The sequence below is a fragment of the Rhincodon typus genome, chromosome 2 (genome assembly GCF_021869965.1).
Source record: "Rhincodon typus isolate 14 chromosome 2, sRhiTyp1.1, whole genome shotgun sequence".
NCBI lineage: Eukaryota > Metazoa > Chordata > Chondrichthyes > Orectolobiformes > Rhincodontidae > Rhincodon > Rhincodon typus.
Genome location: NC_063333.1, coordinates 28,010,512 through 28,036,602, shown reverse-complemented (window position 1 = coordinate 28,036,602; position 26,091 = coordinate 28,010,512). Strand labels below are relative to the sequence as shown.

At 42.4% G+C, this 26,091-nt stretch overlaps 1 protein-coding gene across 2 annotated transcripts in view; it reads left to right on the top strand.

Moving 5' to 3' along the window:
- ccny (cyclin Y) overlaps positions 1-26,091 on the top strand; it is a 242,511-nt gene that overhangs the window by 175,713 nt on the left and 40,707 nt on the right. For both annotated transcript variants that reach the window (XM_048616197.1, XM_048616201.1), the window contains exon 3: positions 17,771-17,805. In XM_048616197.1, coding sequence (XP_048472154.1) covers positions 17,771-17,805 — 35 coding nt within the window. The remainder of the gene's footprint in view (positions 1-17,770; positions 17,806-26,091) is intronic.

Here is a 26,091-nt window from a genome sequence, read left to right as displayed (position 1 = left end):
CATCCACTCCCTCCACCACTGACGCTTAGTAGCAGAAGTGTGTACAGCATGGTGGCTCAGTGGTTAGCACTGCTGCCTCACAGTCCAAAGAGGTGAATTGGCCATGTGAAATTGCCCATAGAATCCAGGGATGTGCAGGCTAGGCGGATTAGCCATGTGAAATGCAGAGTTATAGGGATAGGTTTGAGGAGGGGATCTGGGTGGGCTGCTCTTCGGAGAGTCATGTGGACTTGAAGGGCCGAATGGCCTGCTTCCCCACTATAGGGATTCTATGATCTTCTACGATTCTATGATCAACTATCTATAAGACGCACTGCAGAAATTCACTAAAGATCCTGAGACAGTACCTTATACAACCATGACCAATTCCATCTAGAAAGACGAGGGCACCAGATACATGGGAGCTCCACCACCTCCAAGTTCCCCTCCAAGCCACTCACCATACTTCCTCGCAAATATATCGCTGTTCCTTCACTGCCGCTGGGTCCAAATTCCTGAAATTCCCTCCCGAATGGCATTGTGGGTCAATCCACAGCAGGTGGACTGCAGCGGTTCAAGAAGGCAGCTCACCACCACCTTGTCAAGGGCAACTCGAGATGGGCAATAAATGCCGGCCAGCCAGCGACACCCACATCCCATGAATGAATAAATTAAAAAAAAGTTGAAAATAATCCAACAGAAGTGGAGAGCAGAGATGCAGGGTGGTAAAGAAGCAAGTGTTAAAGTGCAACAGGAGGGGATAGAAAATACATGGAGAAGAGGTCAGTAGATTTTAAAGCAGAGTAAGCCATTAATGGTAAAAAGGTCAAAGCTTGAGTTTTATTTGAAAGCATACCACATTTATAGCAAAAAAGATGAGTTGACAGTACGAACAGAAATAAGTTAATAAGACTTGATGGTTATTATGGTAACATGGCTGCAGGGTGACCAAGAGTGGGAACTCAGTATTCAAGAGCATTTGGTGCCCAAGAAGAATAGACAAAAAGGAAAAGGTGAGGTAGATTGGTTGATAAAGAGAGTTATCAGTGCAGTGCTAAGCAATGAGTAGGTACAGTGGATAATGATATGGAATCAGTTTGGGTAGAATTAAAGATTAGCAAGAGAAAGAGGTCATGGGTGGGAGTCATCTCCAGGACCCAAATAATGGAGGCATTTAAGAAGGGCACTGCAGTTGTTATAGTTGACTTTAGTCTGAACGTTGACTGGACAAATCAGATGGCAAGGGTAACACAGACAAATTTGTAGACATCACTAGAGATTGTTTCTTAGAGCAGTACATTGCAGAACCTACCCAGGAACAGACTATTTTAAGTCTTCTAATGTGTAATGAGGTAGAATCAGTAAAAGATCTTGTAATAAAGTATCCTCTAGGGGATAGCAATCACAACATAGTAGAGCTTGAAATTCAATTTGAGGGAGAGCAACTTGGGTCTCACACCAGCTTCTTCACCATAAATTAGGGCAATTACAGAGGGATGGAGAAAGAGTTGTTTAAATTGGGCTGTGAAAATAAACGAAGGGGAAATGGATGAGCAGTGGAAGACATTTAAACAAATGTTTTATAATGCTCAGTAAAAATTTATTCTGATCACAAAGAAGGACTCGATGAGGAGGGTATCAAAGAAAGTATCCAATTAAAAGCTGAGGCAGACAAAGTGCAAACACTATCAGTGAGCCAGAGGATTAGGAATTTGTCTTTGAACCACCAGCAGATGACAACAAAGCTAATAAAGTGGGAGAATATTGACTGTGAAAGTAAACTGGTGAACTATGAAAACAAACAGCAAGCGTTTCTAAGAGTATTAAAAAAAGTTTAGCTAAATTAAGTGTGGAAAAGGGTATGGAAAAATGGCAGACCATTTAAATCAATGTTTTGCATCGCTATTCGTGGTGGAGGAAACTATAAACACCCTAAAGATAAGAAATAAGCAAGCTGCAAATGGGAGGAAAGATCTGGCAACAGTCTCTATCGTGAGGGACAAAGTATTGGGACTGAAGGCAGATAAGTCACCAGGACCTGATAGCCTGGAAGTGGCTGTAGAGGTGATGGAGACATTGGTCAAAGTGTTCTAGAACCAACTGGATTTTGGGAGGATTCTATCAAATTGGAAAACCACTAATGTCACAGCCCTGTTCAAGAAGGGAGTGAGACAGAAAGCAGGAAAGTATAGCCCAGTCTGCCTAACATCTGTAGTTAGGAAGATGATAGAGTCCATTATTAAAGAAGATGAATGACATTTAGAAAGACTTAACATAATCGAACAGAGTCAACATGGTTTTATGAAAGGGATATCATGTTTTATAAATTTGCTAGATTTCTTTGAGGATATAACAAGCACAGTTCATAAAGTGGAGTTGATAGATGTAGTGTATTTGGAATGCCGGGTATTTGAGAAGAGCCCGCATAGACAGTTTTTGCACTGGTTCATGGTATTGGAGGTAATGGTTGAGGAATAGATAACATACAGAAGACGTTGGGAAAAAAATATAAACAGACTAGTTTTTGTTGGTGCAGACTCGATGGATCAAAGGGCCTTTTCTGTGCTGTAGGATTCCATGAAATGTGTCATCTTTAAGTTGGAAAGGTATATTTAGTGGAGTTCCACAGTCATCACTCCTCAGGCCTCAATTATGTACTGTTTATTTTAGTGACTTGGAGGAAGCGGCAGAATATATCTAAATTTGCTAACGGTACAAAAATAGGTGGGCATACATATGATGATGAGGACCTAAGAAAGGTTTGCGGTTTAAAACAGATCGTCTTACAAAGAACAGGTCATTGTTGAGGTCACATCCAGAATATTGCACATAGTTTTAGTTCTCCAATTTAAGGATGAATGAACTGGCACTGGAAACAGTTGAAAAGAGATTCACTTGGCTGATTTGTGGGATGAAGGGTTTGACTTACCAAGAATTGCTAAACAAGTTAGGCTTTTAATCCTTAGTGTTTAAAAGAATGAGAATCTTATTGAAACATACAAGATTCCGAGGGGACTTGACCAGGTGGGTATTAAGGTGTTTCTACTCGTGGGGGGATCTCAATCTCAAGGACAAAGCTACAGAATAAGGGAAACAATCATTTAAAACTGAGATGCAAAGGAATTTCTTCTCTCGGAGCACAGTAAATTTCTGAAAGTCTCTACTCCAGATTGTTGTAGAGGTAATTAACTAAAAAAGTATTTGAGAAGCAGTTAGATTCTGATACATTGAGGACTTGAGAGTTGGCATAAAAAAAGAGGTTGAGGCCTGGGGCAGATCAGCCATGATCCTGTTGAATGGCTGGGCAGGCTTGAGGGGCCAAATGGCCTATTCCTCCTTTTTCTTATGTTCTGATAATTTTGGTACAGCAATGTGATAATGATGCTTGCTGTTAAATAGACTTACCCTGTGGCCTTCAACTCCAAACATTTTTGCCTACAAAGTTGATGAGTGTATGAGCTGATGATGTCACAGGTCAAATTCCAAATTTGAGGGATTTTGTGGGGTGGGGGTGAAAGGTGAATGGTGTTTATTAACACATTTCACATCAATAAAGGGTCTGCATGCAGAGACAAGACTTAACTGTGATTGGAGGCATTAATGAATAAATGTAACAAATTTCAAAGAAATTCTATGGAGGCCAAAGACAAGATGCCATCTTCATGAAGTTAATGGGAAGCAGTGTAAATCGGGTCACAAGATTTGGATGGGTGTTTTTAATTAGCCAGCGATGCAAACGCCCCATGGATTTTTTTAAAAAATAGATTGAGCACCTGCTCCTTGTTTGAAGTTGCTGTATCTTTTGCCATCACCATCCTGACTTGGAAGTATATTGTCATTCCTTATTGTTGCTGGGTTCAAATCCATTTTTGTAGAATTGCCTACATAACACAGGCATTAAAATGTTTGCAAGAGTGACTTGTGCGTTTATTCAGTTGGCTAAGAGTTAACAGATGAAAATACAATGTGTGATGCTCCAAGCTATTTGATTTAGAAAAATGACGTTTTATATTTTCGATAATAGCACAGCTTCAAGAGCTTAGAGTGAATTTCTTGTGTAAGGGGGTTGGTTAGCTCAGTTTGCTGGATGACTTGTTTGCAATGCAGAGTAATACTAGCTGTGTGGGTTCAATTTGTGCACCAGCTGAGGTTACCATGTAGGGCTCTCTTTCTCAACCTTCCCCCTTAACTGAGGCATGATGTCCTCGGGTTAAACCACTACCAGTTGTCTCTCTCTAATGATAGAGCAGCCCTATATTCCATTAGGACTATGGGGACTTTACCTTTACAGATGATCAACAGATAAAAACAGCGGATCAGCATTTGGAAAGTAGAGATGCAAAAACTGGAGTTTAATTGTGATATATTTGTAATTGTATTTTAATTTTATTTGACAAATCAGGCTTCGAGCAAAACAAGAGCAGAGAAAAACCTTCATTAAAGGTTAAGTGGGATAGATTTTATTAATGCACAAATAACAAACTACACTCTTAAGTATCATAAAAGCTAAAAGAATTTCTTTCTGTCTAATCATCTGAATGAAATAAATTGTTGAAGATTTTTGCTTGTTTTTGAGTTGGTAGAAGTCTGAGTATCATGGTAACAAATGCTATTCTATTTGCCAGAAAGCATTTGGCGAAAGATGCTCAATGATCTCGTTGCATATATACCTCGGACCCATTAGAAATTAATAAAAAGGTTCACATTTAGGAGGCTTTTTTAAAAGTCTGTTTGTTATTGAGAAGATTCCGAGAGAAGCAGAGTTCAGATCTCGTACGCTCGTGATTTCAGATGGGCTGAATTTGCCTGACTCTCCCTGTGTGTATACCTTTAGGTCCTTCTGGTTATGTGTAGCTCAGTACTTTTTCATGCAGTGCTATCTGAAATGTAATTCTGCTGAATTCTTAATGATTTTATGGGAAGTACAGTAAAAGAACTGCTTGGTGGCCACTCCCAGTGATTACTGTTACTATTCTGTGCTTTACCGGAAGGACAGCCTCGTCCCAAGTGTCTAGAAAGATTTTTTTCAAACATTAGGATAAAGTAGTTACAAATCTGTTATGGTCAGTTATAGTAATCATTTGGTTTGAAGCTTGAGAGTTGCAGAAGAAATATATTGGTTAGCTGTCATTTGCTTCTTGAAGCGTATTGATGCTGATGTGCAGAGTTCTTTTCTCCTAATTTCATACAATTATGCTTTATCCTTGTAACTGCTACATCAAACAAAATGTACCAGAATTTCTCTTGCTGCAGACACTTTAAAAAATTGAGTTTAATGATAACCTTATGTTCATCTTGTAGTCTAATCTAAAGTAAACATATGATGGATTTGTATGCTTCACTAATAAATCTCAGTGGTACAGTCCTTGGAGTAAACACACATTGAATTTTTATTACTTAGCTCAACAAAAATGATTTTAAAAGGAACTGGATGAAATTAGAATATTGAAACTATTGTTCAGGATGAGAGAGTTCATTTAGCCTTTGCCTGGTAATTTTCTGGATTCTAGGCGTACAGTCTAAAAGCTGAAATGTTTTTCAAGTCAAACGGGTTTAATGTAGGAAAAGGTAAAAAAGTTAAAAAAAAACAGAAGTTGCTGGAAAAGTTCAGCAGTTCTGGCAGCATCTGTTAAGAAAAAATCAGAGTCAATGTTTCGGGTCTGGTGACCCTTCCTCAGAACTGATGGTAGCTGGGAAAGTGTCAGTTTATATGCAGAAAATAGGTATTTTGTTGACAATTCACAGCAATATTCTTCTGCCAAATGGATTCTAAAGCATTAGAGCAAGCAACAATAGATGTACAGAAACTTGCTCGTGCAAATTTTTGATCAGCATACTATCATACTCATTTTCATGACAAAATAGCTTTAATAGTGGGTGTCTTTCCCCAAGGATGGGGAATTTCAAGACTAGGGGCCAAATGTTTTTACAGAGAGGGTGATTCATGTGTGGAATTAACTTCCTGAGGAAGTGGTGGATGTGGGCACAGTTACAACATTTAAAAGTCATTTAGGTAAGTACATGAATAGGAAATGTTTGGAGGGATACGGGCCAGGACTAGGCAGGTGGGACTAGTTTAGTTTGGGATTATATTTAGCATGGATTGATTGGGCCTATCGGTCTGTTTCCGTGCTGTATGACTCCATAAATCTGCTGTGTGGTCCACCAAAACAGATTTTTGAACTGTGAGAGTAGGCTGAGCCTGTCAAAAGGCCCTATTAGCTGCACTTATATTTAGCCACCCGAGGAATCGCTGACAGAGAAGTGAACTATTAGTTGTAGCTGAACTGTGAACCAACATAGGCCAAACTGTGGAGGTGGCTCAAGGGTTTTTCATTTTTGTTCTGACTTTTTCTCTGGGTTGCTCCTTTTGATTCCATTTATGAATTTAGAAAAAGGCTTCACCTCCAACATACACAAGACCACAAGACATTTTTTAAGCCCTTATAGTTTGTGCTTGTTTTGCAGTTGCAATATTTCGGTTGTTCTTTGGGTCTACCAAGTCCTTTCATGAAGCTCTTGTCCATTTGTTCTAATTTTTGTTTGGATGGCTAGATGTTAGATTTTGTTTGATAATCCTTCTGCAAAATGCCTTGGGATGTTTCACAAAATACAAATTGTATTCCAACACTGGAGTAGCACGAGATATCAAGAAATCTTTTTCCAACATTCTCAATAATCTAATGGCTTTTATAATTACATCTGATTAGTACGATGATGTACTTAAAAGTTATTCTTTGATAAAGACTGCATTATTACCAGATGGATAAGAAGAAATAAAGCCTATTTTAATAGTAACACAAATTAAAAGAACAAGCTTATTATTTTGCTTAAGAGAGCTCAGCAATAACTCATTTGTGATGCAAAGATATGCAAACGATGGGAGATTATTGTTCAATAGTTATAACAATTTGAAAGGTTTCTAACGTATTGGGAATAGAGACCTGGGATGGAAAGTGCATTAAATATATAATGGATGGTGAATTTCTGAAAATAGTTGAGAGAGTTATGATTGTATGAGTAACAAATCTGCTCTCCTGAATCAAAAATGAAGCACAATTATCTGTAAAGCTTTACAAAAGGCATATTGCGTGCAGATGTTGGTGTGTTTGCCGAGCTGGGGAGGTTTGAAAGCACATGTTTTGTCCCCTCACTAGGTGACATCCTCAGTGCTGTGGGGCCTCCTGTGAAGCGCTGTCTTGTGCCGGTTTGAATTTATACGGTCTGGTTTTTGCTGCTTCTGGTAGGTACTGGTTCTGGTTGTGCATTGGAATGGTCGATATATCGGGTCTAATTCAATGTGTTTGTTGATGGAGTCTGCAGATGGATACCAAGCCTCCAAGAATTCCCTGGATGTCCTCTGTTTGGCTTGTCCTATGATAGCAGTGTTATCCCAGTTGAAAGTGTGGTTTTTCTCGCCTGTATGTATTGAAACCAAGGACATCTGGTCGTGTCGTTTAGTTGCGAGCTGGTGTTTGTGGATGCGGGTCGCTAGTTGTCTGCCTGTTTGTCCTATGCAGTATTTTGTGCAGTCTCCGCATGGTATCTTATATCCTATGCATCTATGGATGAAGCTGTGGGGGTAGATGACACATGCCTAGCTAACAGACAACACAACCAGGACACACCAGAACCCGAACTATATACAAAAAAACCTCAGAACTGACAGCCAGACTACTCAGACTACCAGGAATCATGGCAGCACACAAACCAGCACACAAACAATGAGACTGACCAAGCTTAAAGACCCAATAGATACCATGGACAGGACGAATGCGGTTTACAAGATACCATGCGGAGACTGCACAGAACACTACGTGGGACAAACAGGCAGACAAACCACACTTTCAACTGGGACAACACTACTATCATAGGACAAGCCAAGCAGAGGACAGCCAGGGAATTCTTGGAGGTTTGGCATTGGTATCCATTCGGGAAGGAGGTTGCCTCGGAATCCTCAACATTGACTTAGAACCCATGAAGTCTCATGGCGTCAGTTGAAACATTGGCAAGGGGACCTCTTGCTGATTACCACCTACCACCCATGCTCAGCTGGTGAATCAGTACTACTCAATGTTGAACAGAACTTGAAGGAAACACTGATAGTAGCAAGGGCACAGAATGTACTCTGGATTGGGAACTTCACTGTCCAGCACCAACAGTGATTCAGCGGCAGCACTATTGACTGTGCTGGTCAAGTCCCAAAGCTGATAGCTGTAAAACTGGGTCTGCAATAGTTGGTGAATGAACCAACAAGATCCATCAGTCTACTCTTGATTATCAGTCAAGTGATGAAAGGTGCCATCAACAGTGCTGTCAAACTCGGTGCTTAGCGATAACCATCTCATTGATGCCCAGTTTGGGTTCTGCCACGGCCACTCAGCCCCTGACCTCATTACAGCCTTGGTTCAAACATGGACAAAAGAGCTGAATTCCAGAGGCGAGGTGAGAGTGACACAAGGCTGCATTCGACCATGTGTGACATCAAAGAGCCCTAGCAAAACTGGAGGTAACAGGAATCAGGGGAAGATTCTCCGTTGATTGGAGTCGTATGTGGTTAAAGAAAGATGGTCCTGGTTGTTGAAGGTCAGTCATCTCAGTTCCAGGATGTCTCTGCAGGAGTTCGTCAGGGCTGTGTCTTCAGCTGCTTCATCAATAACTTTCCCTCCATCATCGTGGGCATGTTCGCCAATGGTTGCACAACAATCATCATCATTCACAACTCCTCAGATAATGAAGCAGTCCGTGTCCAAATGCAGCAAGATCTGGACTTGGGCAAATAACATGGCAATGGCTATTTCCAATAACAGATAATCTGACCACCGCCCCTTGACATTCAATCGTATCACCATAATTGAATCGCCCACTGTCAACATCTGAGGGGTTACCATTGACCAGGAACTGAAATGGACAAGTCAATTAAGTACTGTGGTTGCAAGACCAGGTCAGAAGAATCTTAGAATCCCTGCAGTGTCGTCACAGGCCATTCAGTCCACCAAATGTCTACTGTTCTCCAAAGACCATCCCACCCCTACAATTCTGCATTTCCTCATGGCTAACTCACCTAGCCAGCACATCCCTGGACACTACCGGCAATTTAGCATGGCCTCTGCACCTAACCTGGACATCTTTTGGACTGTGGGAGGAAACCGGAGCACCCAGAGGTAACCCACGCAGCCAATGGAGAGAGCATGCAAACTCCACACGGACAGTTACCCATGGCTGGAATTGAACTCGGGTCCCTGGCGCTGTGAGGCAGCAATGCTAATTACTGAACCACTGTGCCATTCTTGCATAGAGTAATTTGCTTCCTGACTATCCACTGACTACAAGGCATGAATTAGGAGTATGATGGAATGCTCGCCATTTGCCTGGATGGGTGCAGCTCTGGCAACACTGAAGAAGCTTGACACTATCCAGAACAAAGCAGTCCACTTGATTTTCACTGCATCCACAAGAACCACTCTCTCCACCATCAACGCTCATTTGCAAGAATGTGCATCATCTTCAAGATGCACTGCAGATATTCACCAAGGCTCCTTAGCACGTTCTAAACTTAAACCGTTATCATCTAGAAGGAACAAGGGCAGCAGATATATAGGAAAACTACCACCAGCAAGTTCCAGTCTTGGAAATATATCACTATTACTGGTTCAGAATCCTGGAAGTCCTCCCTAACAGCATTGTGGGTGTACATAACATTGAATGAACAAGAAGCTAACTCACCCCACCATCTACTCAAGGGCAACAAGAGATGGGCCAGCTAGCGATGGCTACATCCTGTGAGTGAATGACTAAATAAAGAAATCCTTCCTATAATGTGACATGCAGAACTGTACACAGTATTTCAGCTGAGCTTTTAACATGAGTCATATAAAACATCATCTCATTGTTCTTGTACCTTGTGCCTCTGTTACTAAAGCTAAAGATTCTGTATGTTTTATGAATTACTCTTTCAACCAGTTATGCCTCACCTTCAGTGATCCGTGCCCCTCCACACCCAGGTCCCTCTGCTCCTGCACCTCCCTTTCAAATTGTGTCCGTTATTTTATATGGTCTTTGAAGGTCCTTTGTACCAAAATGCTTCGCCTTGCTTCTGTACATTGAACCCTATCTGCCACTATCTTTCCGCTCCAACTTGCCTATGTCCTTAGGAGTTCTCTACACTCCTCCTCACGAGATCATTAATATTCACCAGGAAAAGAAAGAGTCCCAGGACTACAACTCTTTCTCCAGCCTGAGAAATATCCATTAACCATTACTGTCTTTCCTATCACTTAGCCGATTTTGTATCCACTTGCTGCTGTCCCCTTTATTCTTTGACCTATAATTTTCCACAACTGTTTCCTTTTGTGCTAGGTATGACTCCTACTACTGAAAGGTTTTCCCCTCTGGTTCATCAATGCCTTACTTGGTCAAAGACTGCTTTGATGTCAAGGGCAGTTGTTGTCAGCTCACTTCACTTATGGAGTTCAGCTGTTTTGTCCATGTTTGGATCAACACTGTATTGGGTCAGGAGCTGAGCAGCCTTGGTGGAATCCAAAAGGAACAGGTTGATATCAGTGATAGTAGGAACTGCAGATGCTGGAGAATCCGAGACAACAAGGTGCAGGGCTGGATGAACACAGCAGGCCAAGCAGCATCATAGGAGCAGAGAGGCTGACGTTTCGGGCCGAGACCCTTCATCAGAAAAGGGGGAGGGGAAGGGGGTTCTGAAATAAATAGGGAGAGAGTGGGAGGCGGATAGAAGATGGATAGAGGAGAGGATAGGTGGAGAGGAAACAAACAGGTCGAAGAGGCGGGGATGGAGCCAGTAAAGGTGAGTGTAGGTAGGGAGTTAGGAAGGGGATAGGTCAGTCCAGGGAGGACGGACAGGTCAAGGGGGCGGGATGAGGTTGGTCGGTAGGCGATGGAGGTGCGGCTTGAGGTGGGAGGAGGGGATAGGTGGGAGGAAGAACAGGTTAGGGAGGCAGGGACGAGCTGGACTGGTTTTGGGATGCAGTAGGGGGAGGGGAGATTTTGAAACTTGTGAAATCCACATTGATACCATTGGGCTGCAGGGTTCCCAAGCGGAATATGAGTTGCTGTTCCTGCAACCTTCGGGTGGCATCATTGTGGCACTGCAGGAGGCCCAGGATGGACATGTCGTCTGAGGAATGGGATGGGGAGTTGAAATGGTTCGCGACTGGGAGGTGCAGTTGTTTATTGCGAACCGAGCGTAGGTGTTCTGCAAAGCGGTCCCCGAGCCTCCGCTTGGTTTCCCCGATGTAGAGGAAGCCACACCGGGTACAGCGGATGCAGTATACCACATTGGCAGATGTGCAGGTGAACATCTGCTTGATGTGGAAAGTCTTCTTGGGGCCTGGGATGGGGGTGAGGGAGGAGGTATGGGGGCAGGTGTAGCACTTCCTGCGGTTGCAGGGAAAAGTGCCGGGTGTGGTGGAGCTGGAGGGGAGTGTGGAGCGGACAAGGGAGTCACGGAGAGAGTTGTCCCTCCGGAAAGCAGATAAGGGTGGGGAGGGAAAGATGTCTTTGGTGGTGGGGTCGGATTGCAGATGGCGGAAGTGTCGGAGGATGATGCGTTGGATCCGGAGGTTGGTGGGGTGGTACGTGAGGATGAGGGGGATTCTTTTTTGGTTCTTATTGCGTGGACGGGGTGTGAGGGATGAGGTGCGGGAGATGTGGGAGACACGGTTGAGGGCGTTCTCGACCACCGAGGGGGGGAAGTTACGGTCCTTGAAAAACGAGGACAACTGAGACGTACGGGAGTGGAATGCCTCATCCTGGGAGCAGATGCGGCGGAGGCGAAGGAATTGGGAGTAGGGGATAGCATTTTTGCAGGAAGGTGGGTGGGAGGAGGAGTATTCTAGGTAGCTGTGGGAGTCGGTGGGCTTGAAATGAATATCGGTTTCTAGGTGTTTGCCCGATATGGAGACAGAGAGGTCCAGGAAGGGGAGAGAGGTGTTAGAGATGGTCCAGGTAAACTTAAGGTTGGGGTGGAAGGTGTTAGTGAAGTGTATGAACTGTTCGAGCTCCTCGTGGGAGTACGAGGCGGCGCTGATACAGTCATCAATGTAACGAAGGATATCAGTGTTGTATTTGCTGGCAGCTATATATTTATCATGTATCAAGTATCACTAATTCTACATCTATGACAGGTTTATTTGCATTACTTTAAAACATCTCACAGCTTGCAAGATTGTAAACATGCACAGTTTCAACCAGAGTTGAGAAACTTTTCTGTCGTCTTATCTCTCTAGCTTCACCCATTATCAAGTACAGTGACACGAATCATTAAGTAATTTAATCTAACACAGATCAGTCAAACCATTAAATATTACTACGTCGCCCCCACCAGCTAAATACATTATTTTTATTAAATCACCTTAAATAATAAGCATATGTAGATCAAGTCATTTTTTAGAGAAAACAGACAAGCTGAACTTCTACATACAGAAGTTATATTTGAGTTGCAAAGGTCTGTTCGACCTGCGATTAGATCTATGAACCTGATGTTATGCTTCTGTGAGGTAGATGATCAGCATCACTCAAAAAAAAAATTATTGCAGGGAGGTGATGGCCCTAGTGATATTATCACTAGATTATTAATCCAAAGACCCTGGTAATGTTCTGGTGACACGGGTTTGAATCCTGCATGGTAGATCGTGGAATTTGAATTTAATAAATATCTGGAATATGTCTAATGATGAGCATGAAACCATCGTCGATTGTTGGAAAAACCCATCGAATTCACTAATGTTCTTTAAGGAAGGAAACTGCCATTCTTAGCTGGTCTGGCCTAATGTGACTCCAGACACACAGCAATGTGTTTGACTCTTAACTGTCTTCTTCGCGATTAGGGATGCTGGCCTAGCCAGTGATGCCCTCATCATGTGAAGGTGTAACAAAATGAAATATGTTCTTAAATTGCTGTCCTTGTTTGTTCATCTTGGATCCCCTTCTGATTAAATCCTCTGGTTATGTTCTGAACATTAGTAAGGTTTTTTCTTGTGTATGTTCTAGTACACATCTTTATTCCAATATTCTTGTTGAAATCTTTGGAATAGTATGGAGACGCACTTGTGTATTGAAACGTGCGAGCATACAATATTCCATCTCTGGCCTTCCACTCATTTGTGGGATTTGGCCAGCATTTATTGCTTATCTCTACTTGCCCAGAGAGTAGTTAAGAGTCAACTGTATTGGCCTGCAGTCACATGTAGTCAGGGCTGGTAAGGTTGGCAGCTTCCCCTCCCTAAAAAAAAATTAGCGAACCAAATGGGATTTTATAAGCATCGACAGTGGTTGCAAGATCGCCTTCAGCCTGTCTTTTTATTCCATAATTCCTTTATTGAATTCAGATTTCACCATATGCCATGGTGAGATTTAAACCTATGTCCCTAGAAAACTGTATAATTAATCCAGTGAGATTACTACTACACCACCGTCTGCCCCATGTCAGGACTGTTTATCCCTGTAGTGAGCATGTAGGCCTTGAACTCTGAAATCCATCCCTCCCGTAATGAGAGAATCGCTCAGTGATGAAAGAAATGGCCTTGAGCTAGGGAAGTTAAACTTTTCTCAATCATCCTTGTTGCCAATTTTATTGTATATTTATTGATTTGCTGTATATCCTTGAAATCTGATTTATCTTGGAGCAATTCAGAGATATTGTTTATTCCAAATCAACAAAGGGTTTAGCTGCAATACTTTAAAGCATCTTAGAATTTAGGGTATTTGCTTACATACATGATCTCAGTAAGAGTCCAGGTCTGCCTTCCTTGTCTGCATTTGCTGCCACTGTAAGGGATGGGGTGCATTCGCTGCATGTGGTATCACCTTGCCTGTGCAGTCACTTCATGTTAAAAAAACAATCTGAATTCTGTTCTTGACCATGAACAAAATACAAATCAACATAACGAGTGTTGTGTTACATCAAATTGTTTCCAAAATGTGGTAGAAAAATTTTGCTCAAGGTTTTATTCCAGATGAATTGTTTATTTGTAATTGTATATTTCTGCATGAAGCACAACAGCTATTTTTGATAGCGAGGGTCAATAACACATTTGTGTGAAGCTGACTGTAAGGCAACATTCCAGTGAGACATCATCATAGAACTTTAGCAAATGTACCCCGTCTTAGCACAAGAGATAAATTAAAAATCTACGAGGTTTTCTAGCTGGAGTTTTTTCCCATTAAAGAACACAGACCTTCTGAAGCAAAACTATCAGTAGGGCGGTATAGAGGAGAGTTGAAGAGAGGGCAACGATAAGGGCATGAAATTCCTGTCCCAGGTGCACAGCGATTGGCACCATTGTTCTCTGTCTGGAAACTTCTCTGTTTTCTTAGCTATCCAGCTGTAGCCACAAGCTTAAGCAACAAACGCAGCTAAATAGATCAGAGAACCAACTAACATAATCAAACATCAATCAATCAAACCATTAATGTTTCAGATATTCTACAAACTTCAGAGCCTCACTTTCTGCTTTTGTACATTCTGTCTTGATTAGATTGTTCTATATGTGCATGATAGAAGCTTGTTAGATATCATCTTTTTGCAAAATCAACAAACAGACAGAATGTTTGCCTCCAAAGCAGAGCGGGGAGCCACTGCTTTTCCTCCCTCTTGACATGGAATACCACTCCTGCTCAACTTCACCATCTAGTGGTCAAGTTAAGAATTGCAGGTGGGAGGACCACTTGGGACAGAGAAGATATGTAGCCAGAACACAATTGTAGCTCCATGAGACGGATTTGAAAAGCTCAGATTGGAGCAGGGAGGAGAAAGATATGCAATTATACAGCTCTTAAAACCACACAGTTACTTTAGGAACTTTGACGATAGGTTTCAGTGCCTATAGAGGCCATATTAAACTTGTGGGCATTCAGCAAACCTGAATGTTGTTGCAAAGGTTTGTGCGTTTATTTTTCTTTAGGAGTTTCAATACTGTCTTGTTGAGTACAATAATGATGGTCATAGTCCAGGTTGCAAGGAATGACATTTTTCACATCTCAGCAGGGAGCAAATATATTTGTACAGCAGAGCATTCAACTGCAGTATCCGTGATGTGGTAAGAACAGGTGTATTGTTTTACCTCCCTGTCCCAATTACAGATGCAGAGTTTTTCATTTTATTCGTTCGTGGGATGTTGCCATCACTGGCTCGGCCAGTTGTAGATTAGCCACATTGCTCTGGGTCTCGAGTCACATGACCAGACAAGGTAAGGATGGCGGATTTCCTTCCCTACAGGATATTTGCAAAACCCCTCTGGTTCACCACAGTTGACAGTGGTTACGTGGTCACCAGCAATTTATTCCAGGCGTATTAAAACGGAATTTGGATTTCACTATCTTCTGTGGTGAGATTTGAACACATCCCCAGAATATTAGCCCGTGATTCTGGATAATAGTCCAGTGACATTACCACTACATCGCCATCGTCCCTTAATATGGCTTCCGCTGATGGCATTTGTAGAAGACTGTGGACCTGATGCTCACTTGTCTTGCTGACTGGATAGATTTGAAACCCCAAGTGAGTAAAAATGTTAACACAGCATAGTTTACTTTGACTAGAACTCCACCTCATTGGAAACATCCTTGAGCTGTAAAATAACATCCTCAAGCAAGTCTGTTGCTTTTAGAAAGAACATTTTTGATTCCTGCATCAACTTCCTGACAATGTTATTTTAACAGGATGTAATAATATTGCATATTAGGCCATCCATTTTTTTGAATTAAAAGAGCGGGATGTTTTAAGTTTTGAAGGAAAGTGATTTCTGATGATTCACTGGATCTTCTGCAGTAAATTACTCTGTTTTATCTGTATGTTGTGTTCTTGTATTTCCGGTGCTATTACCGTGTCCTTTCCTGATTCTGTCTGTCTCTATGTTGTTTAATGACTAGTTATGTGTGAGGTATCCTTGAACGTTCCTTGTCTTTTTTGGTTCTCCATGTACATATGAAAATTACCAAAGTCAGTCAGTGTATAATATTTGTTATATTACAAGAAAGTATTTATTATCATGGAAGAAAACAATCTACTGGGGATGGAACCAGGCAGGATAATTTGTTTTTAATTTCAAAAATATACTTTGTTCATAAAAGGTATCTTTGTGTACGTACGTAGTCACAAATGCAGTTTGGTTCTGTACAGAAGCATATCAAGGAAACAAGTGATGAGTAAGTAGGAGTCGTTTTTTTTTTCCTCGTGTTCTTTAATGGGGTTCTGTAAGACACATTGTCACTGTTAATGAGAGTCTTTACATGCAGTACTATTGTGGATATTCTGTTGTTATTGATTGTGGCAGTTATGCAACAGAATTCTTTGCTGAACTAAATGTCCATCTTAAACTCAGTGACATTTCCTGCTGAAGGTTGCCTGTATCTGTTTGAGTAATTAGATGGGTGCAATTACGTGGTAGGTCAGTGTCCTCAAATAATGAAGACATTGAACCACTGGAAGGTTAACTGCTTTCCAGTAGCCTCTGAGCAGATTTGGGTAAGCTTTTGAGTATCCCGTTCATTCTCTGGTAAAGTTACATTGAACTTCACCCACTCACAGAACTTCTGTCTGGAATTTAGTAGATTGTATTGACTTTTAGAAATGAATTGCTAACCTTTCTTCTTGGTAAAACACTGTAAACATCATACATGTGTATCGATCTGTAAATGACATTGAGTTGAGTTAGTGCTGTGCAACAGGAATGATAATTATCTGTGATTATTAATAATATGTACTGTTCAAAGATAATTTCACAATAATGAGAAATATCTGTGATAGTGATCACTTCTGTGTCATCATAACTGGCTGAGGAAGGTGCCATGGTACAACTATCACAATAAACAGTGAATGGAAAGTGAAGAGGAACAGTAGCGACAATGAATCCTTTATATCTTGTTATCCTAGATTTTTTTTTAAGTAAAACTGAATGATGGGTGTAAGAAGTTTTCATACAATGGAGTAACTGTGACGCTGCAGAGCAAATTTTGTGCTGTACCAGTGATGATGTTTGTTCTAGGTTTTTATAGAGACTGACAAAACTTTACTTGAAGTAGCATTAACATGTTTTTTTTGGACTTAAATGTATTGGTACTAACATACTGCTGTAGCCAGAGACAACATTAACCTAGTTTGACCACTTAACCAGTTGGTTCCTTCAACTTTGTTTCAAGGATAAAGACCGTAATTCAAATCATAGCCTCCCTTATCTCATCTCCTAACTCTCTCAACTTGTGCAGCCAATGGATATAGTGCCTATCATTTTCAATCCTCTGACCTTCCTTAAAACCTCCCTGTTTGACTAAACCATTGGTCGTCTCACCTAATTTCCTCTACCTTGGTTTAAGGTTAATTTTCTTCCATGAAATCCTTTAGAATATTTCCTGTTAAATGAAGTAAAATCAGAAAATGCTGGAGAAACTCAGCATGTCTGTCAGTATATGTGGAGGGAGAAACCGTTAACAGAACCAAAGAAGGGTCATAGCAGAGACAAAAACAGAAGTTGCTGGAAAAGCTCAGCAGGTCTGGCAGCATCTGTGGAGAGAAATCAGAGTTAATATTTTGGGTCGAGTGACCCTTCCTCAAAGAGTTCTGCTGAGCTTTTCCAGCAACTTCTGTTTTTGTTTTTGATTTACAGCTTCTGCAATTCTTTTGGTTTTTATTAAGAGTTGTACTGGACTCAAAGTGTTAATTCTTCTTCTTTCCAGCATCTGCAGTGTTTTGTTTTTTATTTGAAACTGTTAAATTCATTGAGTTTTTTTTAAACAATATTTATTTTTCTATGTTTCACAGTCAGAGAGAAACGGAAAAGCCTCTACATAAATCATGTAAGTACTGCTCTACATTCTGGATCTGCCTACAGTCTCAGCATATTTTGTGGTTTTTAATTAACTCTTTTCTTTGTTTGGAGTACTTAATATCCTTCAACAGATTTAATGCTTGATTTAAAGTTGTCATCAACTTTTCTAGACATTGAAGCTACTCATCTACAGCTATGTGATAACCTAGACTTTGACAAAGAAAATCAATCTCTTTTTTTAATCTTGATTGTTTTGTCATGGTGTGGAAGTTTATTTGTTTATCCCTCTTAATTTGAGTCAAATGTTGTCTGCACATTTATAAAAGGTAAGGATGAGTAAAGGTTAGTCCATTCTCAGGTTGGTTTGAAGTTTGGTCAGGTTTTGGTGTCTCAGAAGCTTGCACCCTTTAACAAGAGATACGAATAAAGGAAATTAGAGCAGGTCTAGGCCATTTGGCACCTCAAGCCTGCTGTGTTGTTCAACACAATCATGGTCGCTGTTCTACTTCTATTTTCCCGCACTATCCCGTATCCCTTGATGTCTTCAATATCCAAAAATCTGTTGATCACTGTCTTAAACTGAGTCTCTACAGCCCTCTGAATTGATTCAATTTTAAGACTCTACTTTCTGATTGACCTCCCTCATTTTCAACCTTAATGTAAAATTCTCTTCCGTAAAGGCTCCTTTACAATGAAATTGTCAATTAGCCCGTTGTCTTGAAATTATTTTAGGTCTAATATTGTACATTCTCTTTCCTTTCTTGTTTGAGAAAACAGTCTTCATCCTCCACAATATTAGTGCTAATGAGAGTTGGCATGTTTATACGTAGATTGTAGTTCCCCATGATAAATGTATTGCCCTTCTGGCATGCAATTCTAATTTATTGATTTATACCATGCCTTACATTTACCACTAATTTTTGATGGCCTCTCATCAACTTCATCCAATGGTTGTTGTTTCTTTAGCTCCACCCAAACTACCTCTGTCTCTTGATCTTCTGATCTGAGATCCTCTCTCATTAACACACTGCTCTCATCCTTGATTAATAGCCCCATCTCATTTCCTTTTCCTTTTTACCAATTGTTCCTAAGTGTCAAATATCCTTGAATATTCAGTTCCCATCCTTGATCACCACAGATACAACCAACTGTAGGCAAAAGGAAGACCGGAAGTGGTGGTGTAGTGGTAATGTCATCGGGCTCACAATCCAGAGCCCCAGTCTGATGTCCTGGGGACTTGAGTTTGTATACAACAAAGGCTGATTGTAAAGGCTGACTTCAATTGAAGAACTTAATCATGGCCACATAATCACTGTTGATTGTTGTAAAAATCCATCCAGTTCCTCATTCCTTCAGGGAAGAAAATCTGCCAGCTTTACTCAATCTGGCCTACATGTGGCTCCAGATTCTCAGCAATGTGGTTGCCTCTTGACTGGCACTTGAAATAGTCTAGAGAGCCAATTGGTTCAAAAGCAATTAGAGATGGGAAGCACGTACCTACCTTGGCAGTGTCAGAGTGAGTCAGAGTTCTACAGACAGGCCCTTCGGCCCAAACTGGTCCATGCCGACCAAAATGCCCATCCACGCTAACCCCATTTCCCTGCACTTGGCCCATATCCTTCTAAACCTTTCCTGTCCATGTATTTGTGCAAATGCCTTTTAAGTGTTGTTAATGTACCTGCCTCAACCACTTCTGCTGGCAGATCATTCTGTATGTGTACCACCGTCTGTGTAAAAAGGTTGCCCCTAAGGTTCCCATGTATTCTTTTCCTTCTTACTTTAAACTGATGCCCTCTAGTCCTCAATTCTCCAACCCTGGGAAAAAGACTGAGTGCATTCACCCTATCCATGTCTCTTGTGATCTTGTACACTTTGAAAAGATTCCACCCCCGCCTCAGTCTCCTATATTCGAAAGAAAAAAGTCCTAGCTTGTCCAACCTCTCCCTATAACTCAGTCCCTTGAGTCCTGGCAACATCCTCGTAAATTTCTTCTGCACTCTTTCCAGTTTAATAACATCCTTCTTACATCAAGGTGACCAAAACTGAACACAATACTCCAAGTACGTGCAGCCCTCCGCTCTCTCCGTTCCAATCCCAACCTCACCATAAAACCTGCGGACAAGGGAAGCGGAGTTGTAGTATGGCGCACTGACCTCTACATCGCCGAGGCCAGACGCCAACTCTCCGATACCTCCTCCTACCGCCCCCTTGATCATGACCCCACCCCCGAGCACCAAACCATCATCTCCCAAACATCCACAACCTCATCACCTCAGGTAACCTCCCACCCACAGCCTCCAAACTCATCGTTCCCCAACCCCGCACCACCCGCTTCTATCTCCTTCCCAAAATCCACAAAGCTGACTGCCCTGGTCGACCCATTGTCTCCGCCTGCTCCTGCCCCACCGAACTTATCTCCACCTATCTCAACTCCATTTTCTCCCCCTTGGTCCAGGAACTCCCTACCTACGTCCGTGAGACCACCCACGCCCTCCACCTCCTCCAGAACTTCCAATTCCCCGGTCTCCAACATCTCATCTTTACCATGGACGTACAGTCCCTATACACCTGCATTCCCCATACAGAGGGCCTAAAGGCCCTCCACTTCTTCCTGTCCCGCAGGCCCGACCAGTCCCCCTCCACTGACACCCTCATCCGCTTAGCGGAACTCGTCCTCACCCTCAACAACTTCTCTTTCAATTCCTCCCACTTCCTACAGACAAAGGGGGTGGCCATGGGTACCCGCATGGGCCCAAGCTATGCCTGCCTCTTTGTAGGTTACGTGGAACAATCCCTCTTCTGTACCTACACTGGCCCTAAACCCCACCTCTTCCTCCGTTACATTGATGACTGTATCACCGCTGCTCGAACAGTTCATCCACTTCACCAACACCTTCCACCCCAACCTTAAGTTCACCTGGACCATCTCTAATACCTCTCTCTCCTTCCTGGACCTCTCTGTCTCCAGCTCTGGCAACCACCTAGAAACTGATATCCATTTCGAGCCCACCAACTCCCACAGCTACCTAGAATACACCTCCTCCCACCCACCTTCCTGCAAAAATGCCATCCCCTATTCCCAATTTCTTCGCCTCCACTGCATCTGCTCCCAGGATGAGGCATTCCACTCCCGTACATCTCAGATGTCCTCGTTTTTCAAGGACCGCAACTTCCCCCCCCCAGTGGTCGAGAACGCCCTCAACTGTGTCTCCCGCATTTCCCGCAACTCATCCCTCACACCCCCTCCCCGCAATAACAACCAAAACAGAATCCCCCTCGTCCTCACGTACCACCCCACCAACCTCCGGATCCAACACATCATCCTCTGACACTTTCGCCATCTGCAATCCGACCCCACCACCAAAGACATTTTTCCCTCCCCACCCTTATCTGCTTTCCGGAGGGATCACTCTCTCCGTGACTCCCTTGTCCGCTCCACACTCCCCTCCAGCCCCACCACACCCGGCACTTTTCCCTGCAACCGCAGGAAGTGCTACACCTGCCCCCACACCACCTCCCTCACCCCCATCCCAGGCCCCAAGAAGACTTTCCACATCAAGCAGATGTTCTCCTGCACATCTGCTAATGTGGTATACTGCATCCGCTGTTCCCGTTGTGACCTCCTCTACATTGGGGAAACCAAGCGGAGGCTTGGGGACCGCTTTGCAGAACACCTACGCTCGGTTCACAATAAACAACTGCACCTCCCAGTTGCGAACCATTTCAACTCCCCCTCCCATTCCTCAGACAACATGTCCATCCTGGGCCTCCTGCAGTGCCACAACGATGCCACCCGAAGGTTGCAGGAACAGCAACTCCTATTCCGCTTGGGAACCCTGCAGCCCAATGGTATCAATGTGGATTTCACAAGCTTCAAAATCTCCCCTCCCACTACTGCATCCCAAAACCAGTCCAACTCGTCTCCGCCTCCCTAACCTGTCCAACCTCCCACCTATCCCCATCTCGTACCTACTAACCTCATCCCGCCCCCTTGACCTGTCCGTCCTCCCCGGACTGACCTATCTCCTCCCTACCTCCCCACCTACACTCACCTTTACTGGCTCCATCCCCGCCTCTTTGACCTGTCTGTTTCCTCTCCACCTATCTTCTCCTCTATCCACCTTCTATCCGCCTCCCCCTCTCTCCCTAATTATTTCAGAACCCCCTTCCCCTCCCCCATTTCTGAAGAAGGGTCTAGGCCCGAAACGTCAGCCTTCCTGCTCCTATGATACTGCTTGGCCTGCTGTGTTCATCCAGCTCTACACCTTGTTATCTCACAATACTCCAATTGTGGCCTCACCAACATCCTGTACAACTGCAACATAACTTCCCAATTTCTATACTCAGTGCCCTGACTAATGGAGGTCAGTGCACCAAAAGCCTTCTTCACTGCTGTGTCTACCCGTGACTCCCCTTTCAGAGAACCGTGCACCTGAACACCAAGGTCACCCACATCCTATACAAGAAATTTAAAAAAAAAATGTCATGACGTAAAATGCTAGGGGAGAAAGAATTAGCTGAAAATGTAAAGTTAACACAAAATGAAATCACGACACAATAAAGGAAGACCTGAGTATGGCCTTAATGTCACATTGGGTGACAACATTGAGGTGGTGATGATATTGATGGTTGAGGTGGAAGGGACAAGGATTTACCCATACAGCATTTTATTGTAATCTCCGTTGTGCCACCAGAGATTCATACCCATGTCCTGCGTGATGGTGAGTGCAGGATATTCTCACTTCCTTACACCCCCTCGAATTGAGGGTGGAAAAGCAAAGGTACAGTCACCTCAAGTTGCTGTTGTGGACAACTTACTGGCCGGAAGAATTGTAATTTTAGATGCTTGAGGAGCATTTCAAACAAGGCCTGTTCTCTCCAGTGTGGAGGAATGCATGATACAGACTGTATCATAAAAGACAATGGGGCATAGGAAATTATGTAGAGAAAAATAAATTTGGCCTGCTGCCCATCGCTGCAGTATAATCATTGAACAGCTTTTGAATGTTACTAACAGATGAATGGCTGTTGATGTTCCTTCCTTAGGATGATGCTAAATCTGAGAGGGAAATGCAACAAGATCTGGACAATATCCAGGCTTGCGCTGACAAGTGGCAAGTGACATTCGCGCCACACAAATGCCAGGCTGTGACCATCACCAATAAGAGACAATCTATCCACCGCCCCTTGACCTTCAATGGTGTCACCATCACTGAATCCCCCACTATCAACATCTGGGGGTTACCATTGACCAGAAACTCAACTGGACGCACCACATAAACACAGTGGCTACAAGAGCAGGCCAGAAGCTAGGAATACTGCAGCGAATAACTCACCACCTCACTCCTCAAAACCTGTCCACCATCTGCAAGGCACAATTCAGGAGTGTGATGAAATCCTCCGCACTTGCCTGGATGAGTGCAGCCCCAACAATACTCAAGAAACTTGACACCATCCAGGACAAAGCAGCCCGCTTGATTGGCACTACATCCACAAGCATCCACTCCCTCCACCACCGACACTCAGTAGCAGCAGTGTGTACTATCTACAAGATGCACTGCAGAAATTCACCAGAGATCCTCAGACAACACCTTCCAAACCCACGACCACTTCCATCTAGAAAGACAAGGGCAACAGACATATGGGAACACCACCACCTTCAAGTTCCCCTCCAAGTCACTCACCATCCTGACTTGGAAAAATATCACCATTCCTTCACTGTCGCTGGGTCAAAATCCTGGAATTCTGTCCCTAATGGCATTGTGGGGCAACCCATAGTAGGTGGGCTGCAGCAGTTCAAGAAGGCAGCTCACCACCACCTTCTCAAGGGCAACTAGGGACGGGGCAATAAATGCTGGCCAGCCAGCGACGCCCACATCCCACAAAATGAATAGAAAAAAATGCTCTGGTTGGTCTGTGCACATGACAGCACCCAGCTTATTAAACACAAAATTGTAGCCTTATTAAACAAGTGACCTTTGAGTGAAGCGCTGAGGTTTAGTTCAAATAGTGCATTTTTGTAAAGTTCACCTGCAGTTTCACGACTGAGTGCAGGATTCAGTTTATGATCATGTTATGTGAAACCCAAAATTAAAAACAATAATCAAGGAAAAAATCAACTGACTGTCTGATACTTCTGAATTTATTCAGGAAATCTAGTACAGATTTGTTACAGGCAAAACATGTTTAACTAATTTTATGTAGCAGTATAGAAATTGAGAATTGCTGAAAAAGACCCATTTTGTTGATGCTTTTTGTCTGGAAGACATAATACATATTCAGAGAAATATCAGCCTGAGGGGAGCAACATCTTATACTGTACGAGCAGAGACTGCTCATTGATTGATTGACAACTTGCCTCTGCTTAGTAGAGGTTTTTACCACGGATAATATGCCAATTGGACAATGACTGACAGTTAACTGCCAAGCTTTGTTTAAATTTAAACCGGTCAGGTAGAATCAGACAAGTCAAGACATTTTCTTGAGGAATGAACCTGACAACAGCTGTTGCATATTTAATATTGATACTGGTACAACATATGTACTTATTCTTTTTGTCTGCAAAAAACAGAGCCTTGCATATTAATATGTGTAGCTTTGTGCCACACTCCAGGCTCCACTGGTAATCTTAAATTGATTGTCAGCTTAATTTTAGCAATCTCCCCTTTCCATGGGTATTTTTGTGAAAGTACTGATAAGTGCAAGACATCAAGTTTAACAAAATGTGTCCTTTTTCAACAACAGCTTAATTTGATTTTCTTTTTGAGGTTTCAGGATGTATTGATAAAGATAATGCAGTTGAAGTTGCATACGTGGGTTCTAAAAGGCACTTATTAATTTGCTTTGTGAAAAACCTGTCAGGAAATTTGAAGACTAAGGAATGAAAGGGCCATTTGTAGCAGGGATGCAAATAGTGATGAATAGATGCTGTTCAGACTGGAGGAAGTCATAGAAAGGCTGGCTGCCATGGGGTTGCTATTAGGACACTGCTTTTCTTAGTTGTTAATGACTTAGACTTGGATATGCAAGGCACAATTTCAAAAGTTACAGGGGCTGTGAAACCTGGAGGTATTGTAACCTTTGAGGAACATATGAAGAAAGCATAGAAAGGCTGATTGAATGGGCAAACAAGTAGCTGATGAAATTTAATGCAGAGATATATGAAACAGCATGTTTTGATAGGAAAAATGAGGATTGGGAATATAAAATAAAGGTTTCTATTCTAAATATGGTGGAGGATCAGAGAGATATTGGGATTTATCTGCACAACTTCTTTAAGGTCACAGGGCAAGTTGTGAGTGTGGTTAATAAGGCATTTGGGATCTGATCCAGAAATGTATAACTGAAGGCATATTGCGCCAAAGCAAGCAAGTTTACTGTAAATCTTTTTAAACCTGAATTTAGTGAGAACCAGAACATTGTGCCTGATTCTGGATGTCACTCTTTAGGGAGGATCTGAAGGCACTAAGAGGTGATTCTGTATGTGAGCTTCAGTTTGTAAATAAATTGGGGAAGAGCTAGGACTGTTCTTCAAGAGGGAAGCTTGGGAGTAGATTTGATAGAGGTCTTCAAAACGATGATTCTTCTGAACAGATTAGATCGAGAGCAACTGTTCCCATTGGTAAGAGGGTTTGGAAGCAGAGAACACTGATTTAAGATGAAAAGAACTCAAGGTGACCTGAAGAAAGCTGTTTCATTCATCTAGTGGTTAGGGGCTGCCCTGCACAGCCAGAGCCTGTGGTGGAGAAAGACTAAATTGAAGCACTCAAAAAGAATTGGATCATTGTCGGAATAGAAAGAAAATTACGGGGTTGCGAGGAAAAGACTGATGGTAGTGCTCTTACAAAGTGTTCTAACCATGCCTCGCTTCAAATTATGCTTTCTAAACTGTGAAACTGAGAGTAGGGAACAGCAGAGATTAATTCACAAACTAATTAGGTTTGGTTTTGGAGGCAGTGCATTTCAGAAGGAAGGTGGCGCTTAGATAGCTTTGAGGTTTTGCAAAATAATGGCATGTGAATACGTGCCAGCAATGTCTGGAATATTGTGATTAGATTTGTTTATGATTCCTGTATAGATTAGAGTTGGTTCTGTGTGGGAGGGAAAGGTGTGAGGGTAGTCCATTTCTGTTACTGCTTCCTGTGGTTTTAATTTTGATCATAGTATGACCTTCAATTTCTTCTCTCTCCTTTTCTTTTTCAAGTTTTTTTCCTTTGTCCTTAAAGCATTTGTTGCACTAATCATGTGGACTGTTTGTTCAGCATGGTAAGGCCTTGTTTATTTTGGGGTTTTTGCTTTGAAGGCATGGTGATTA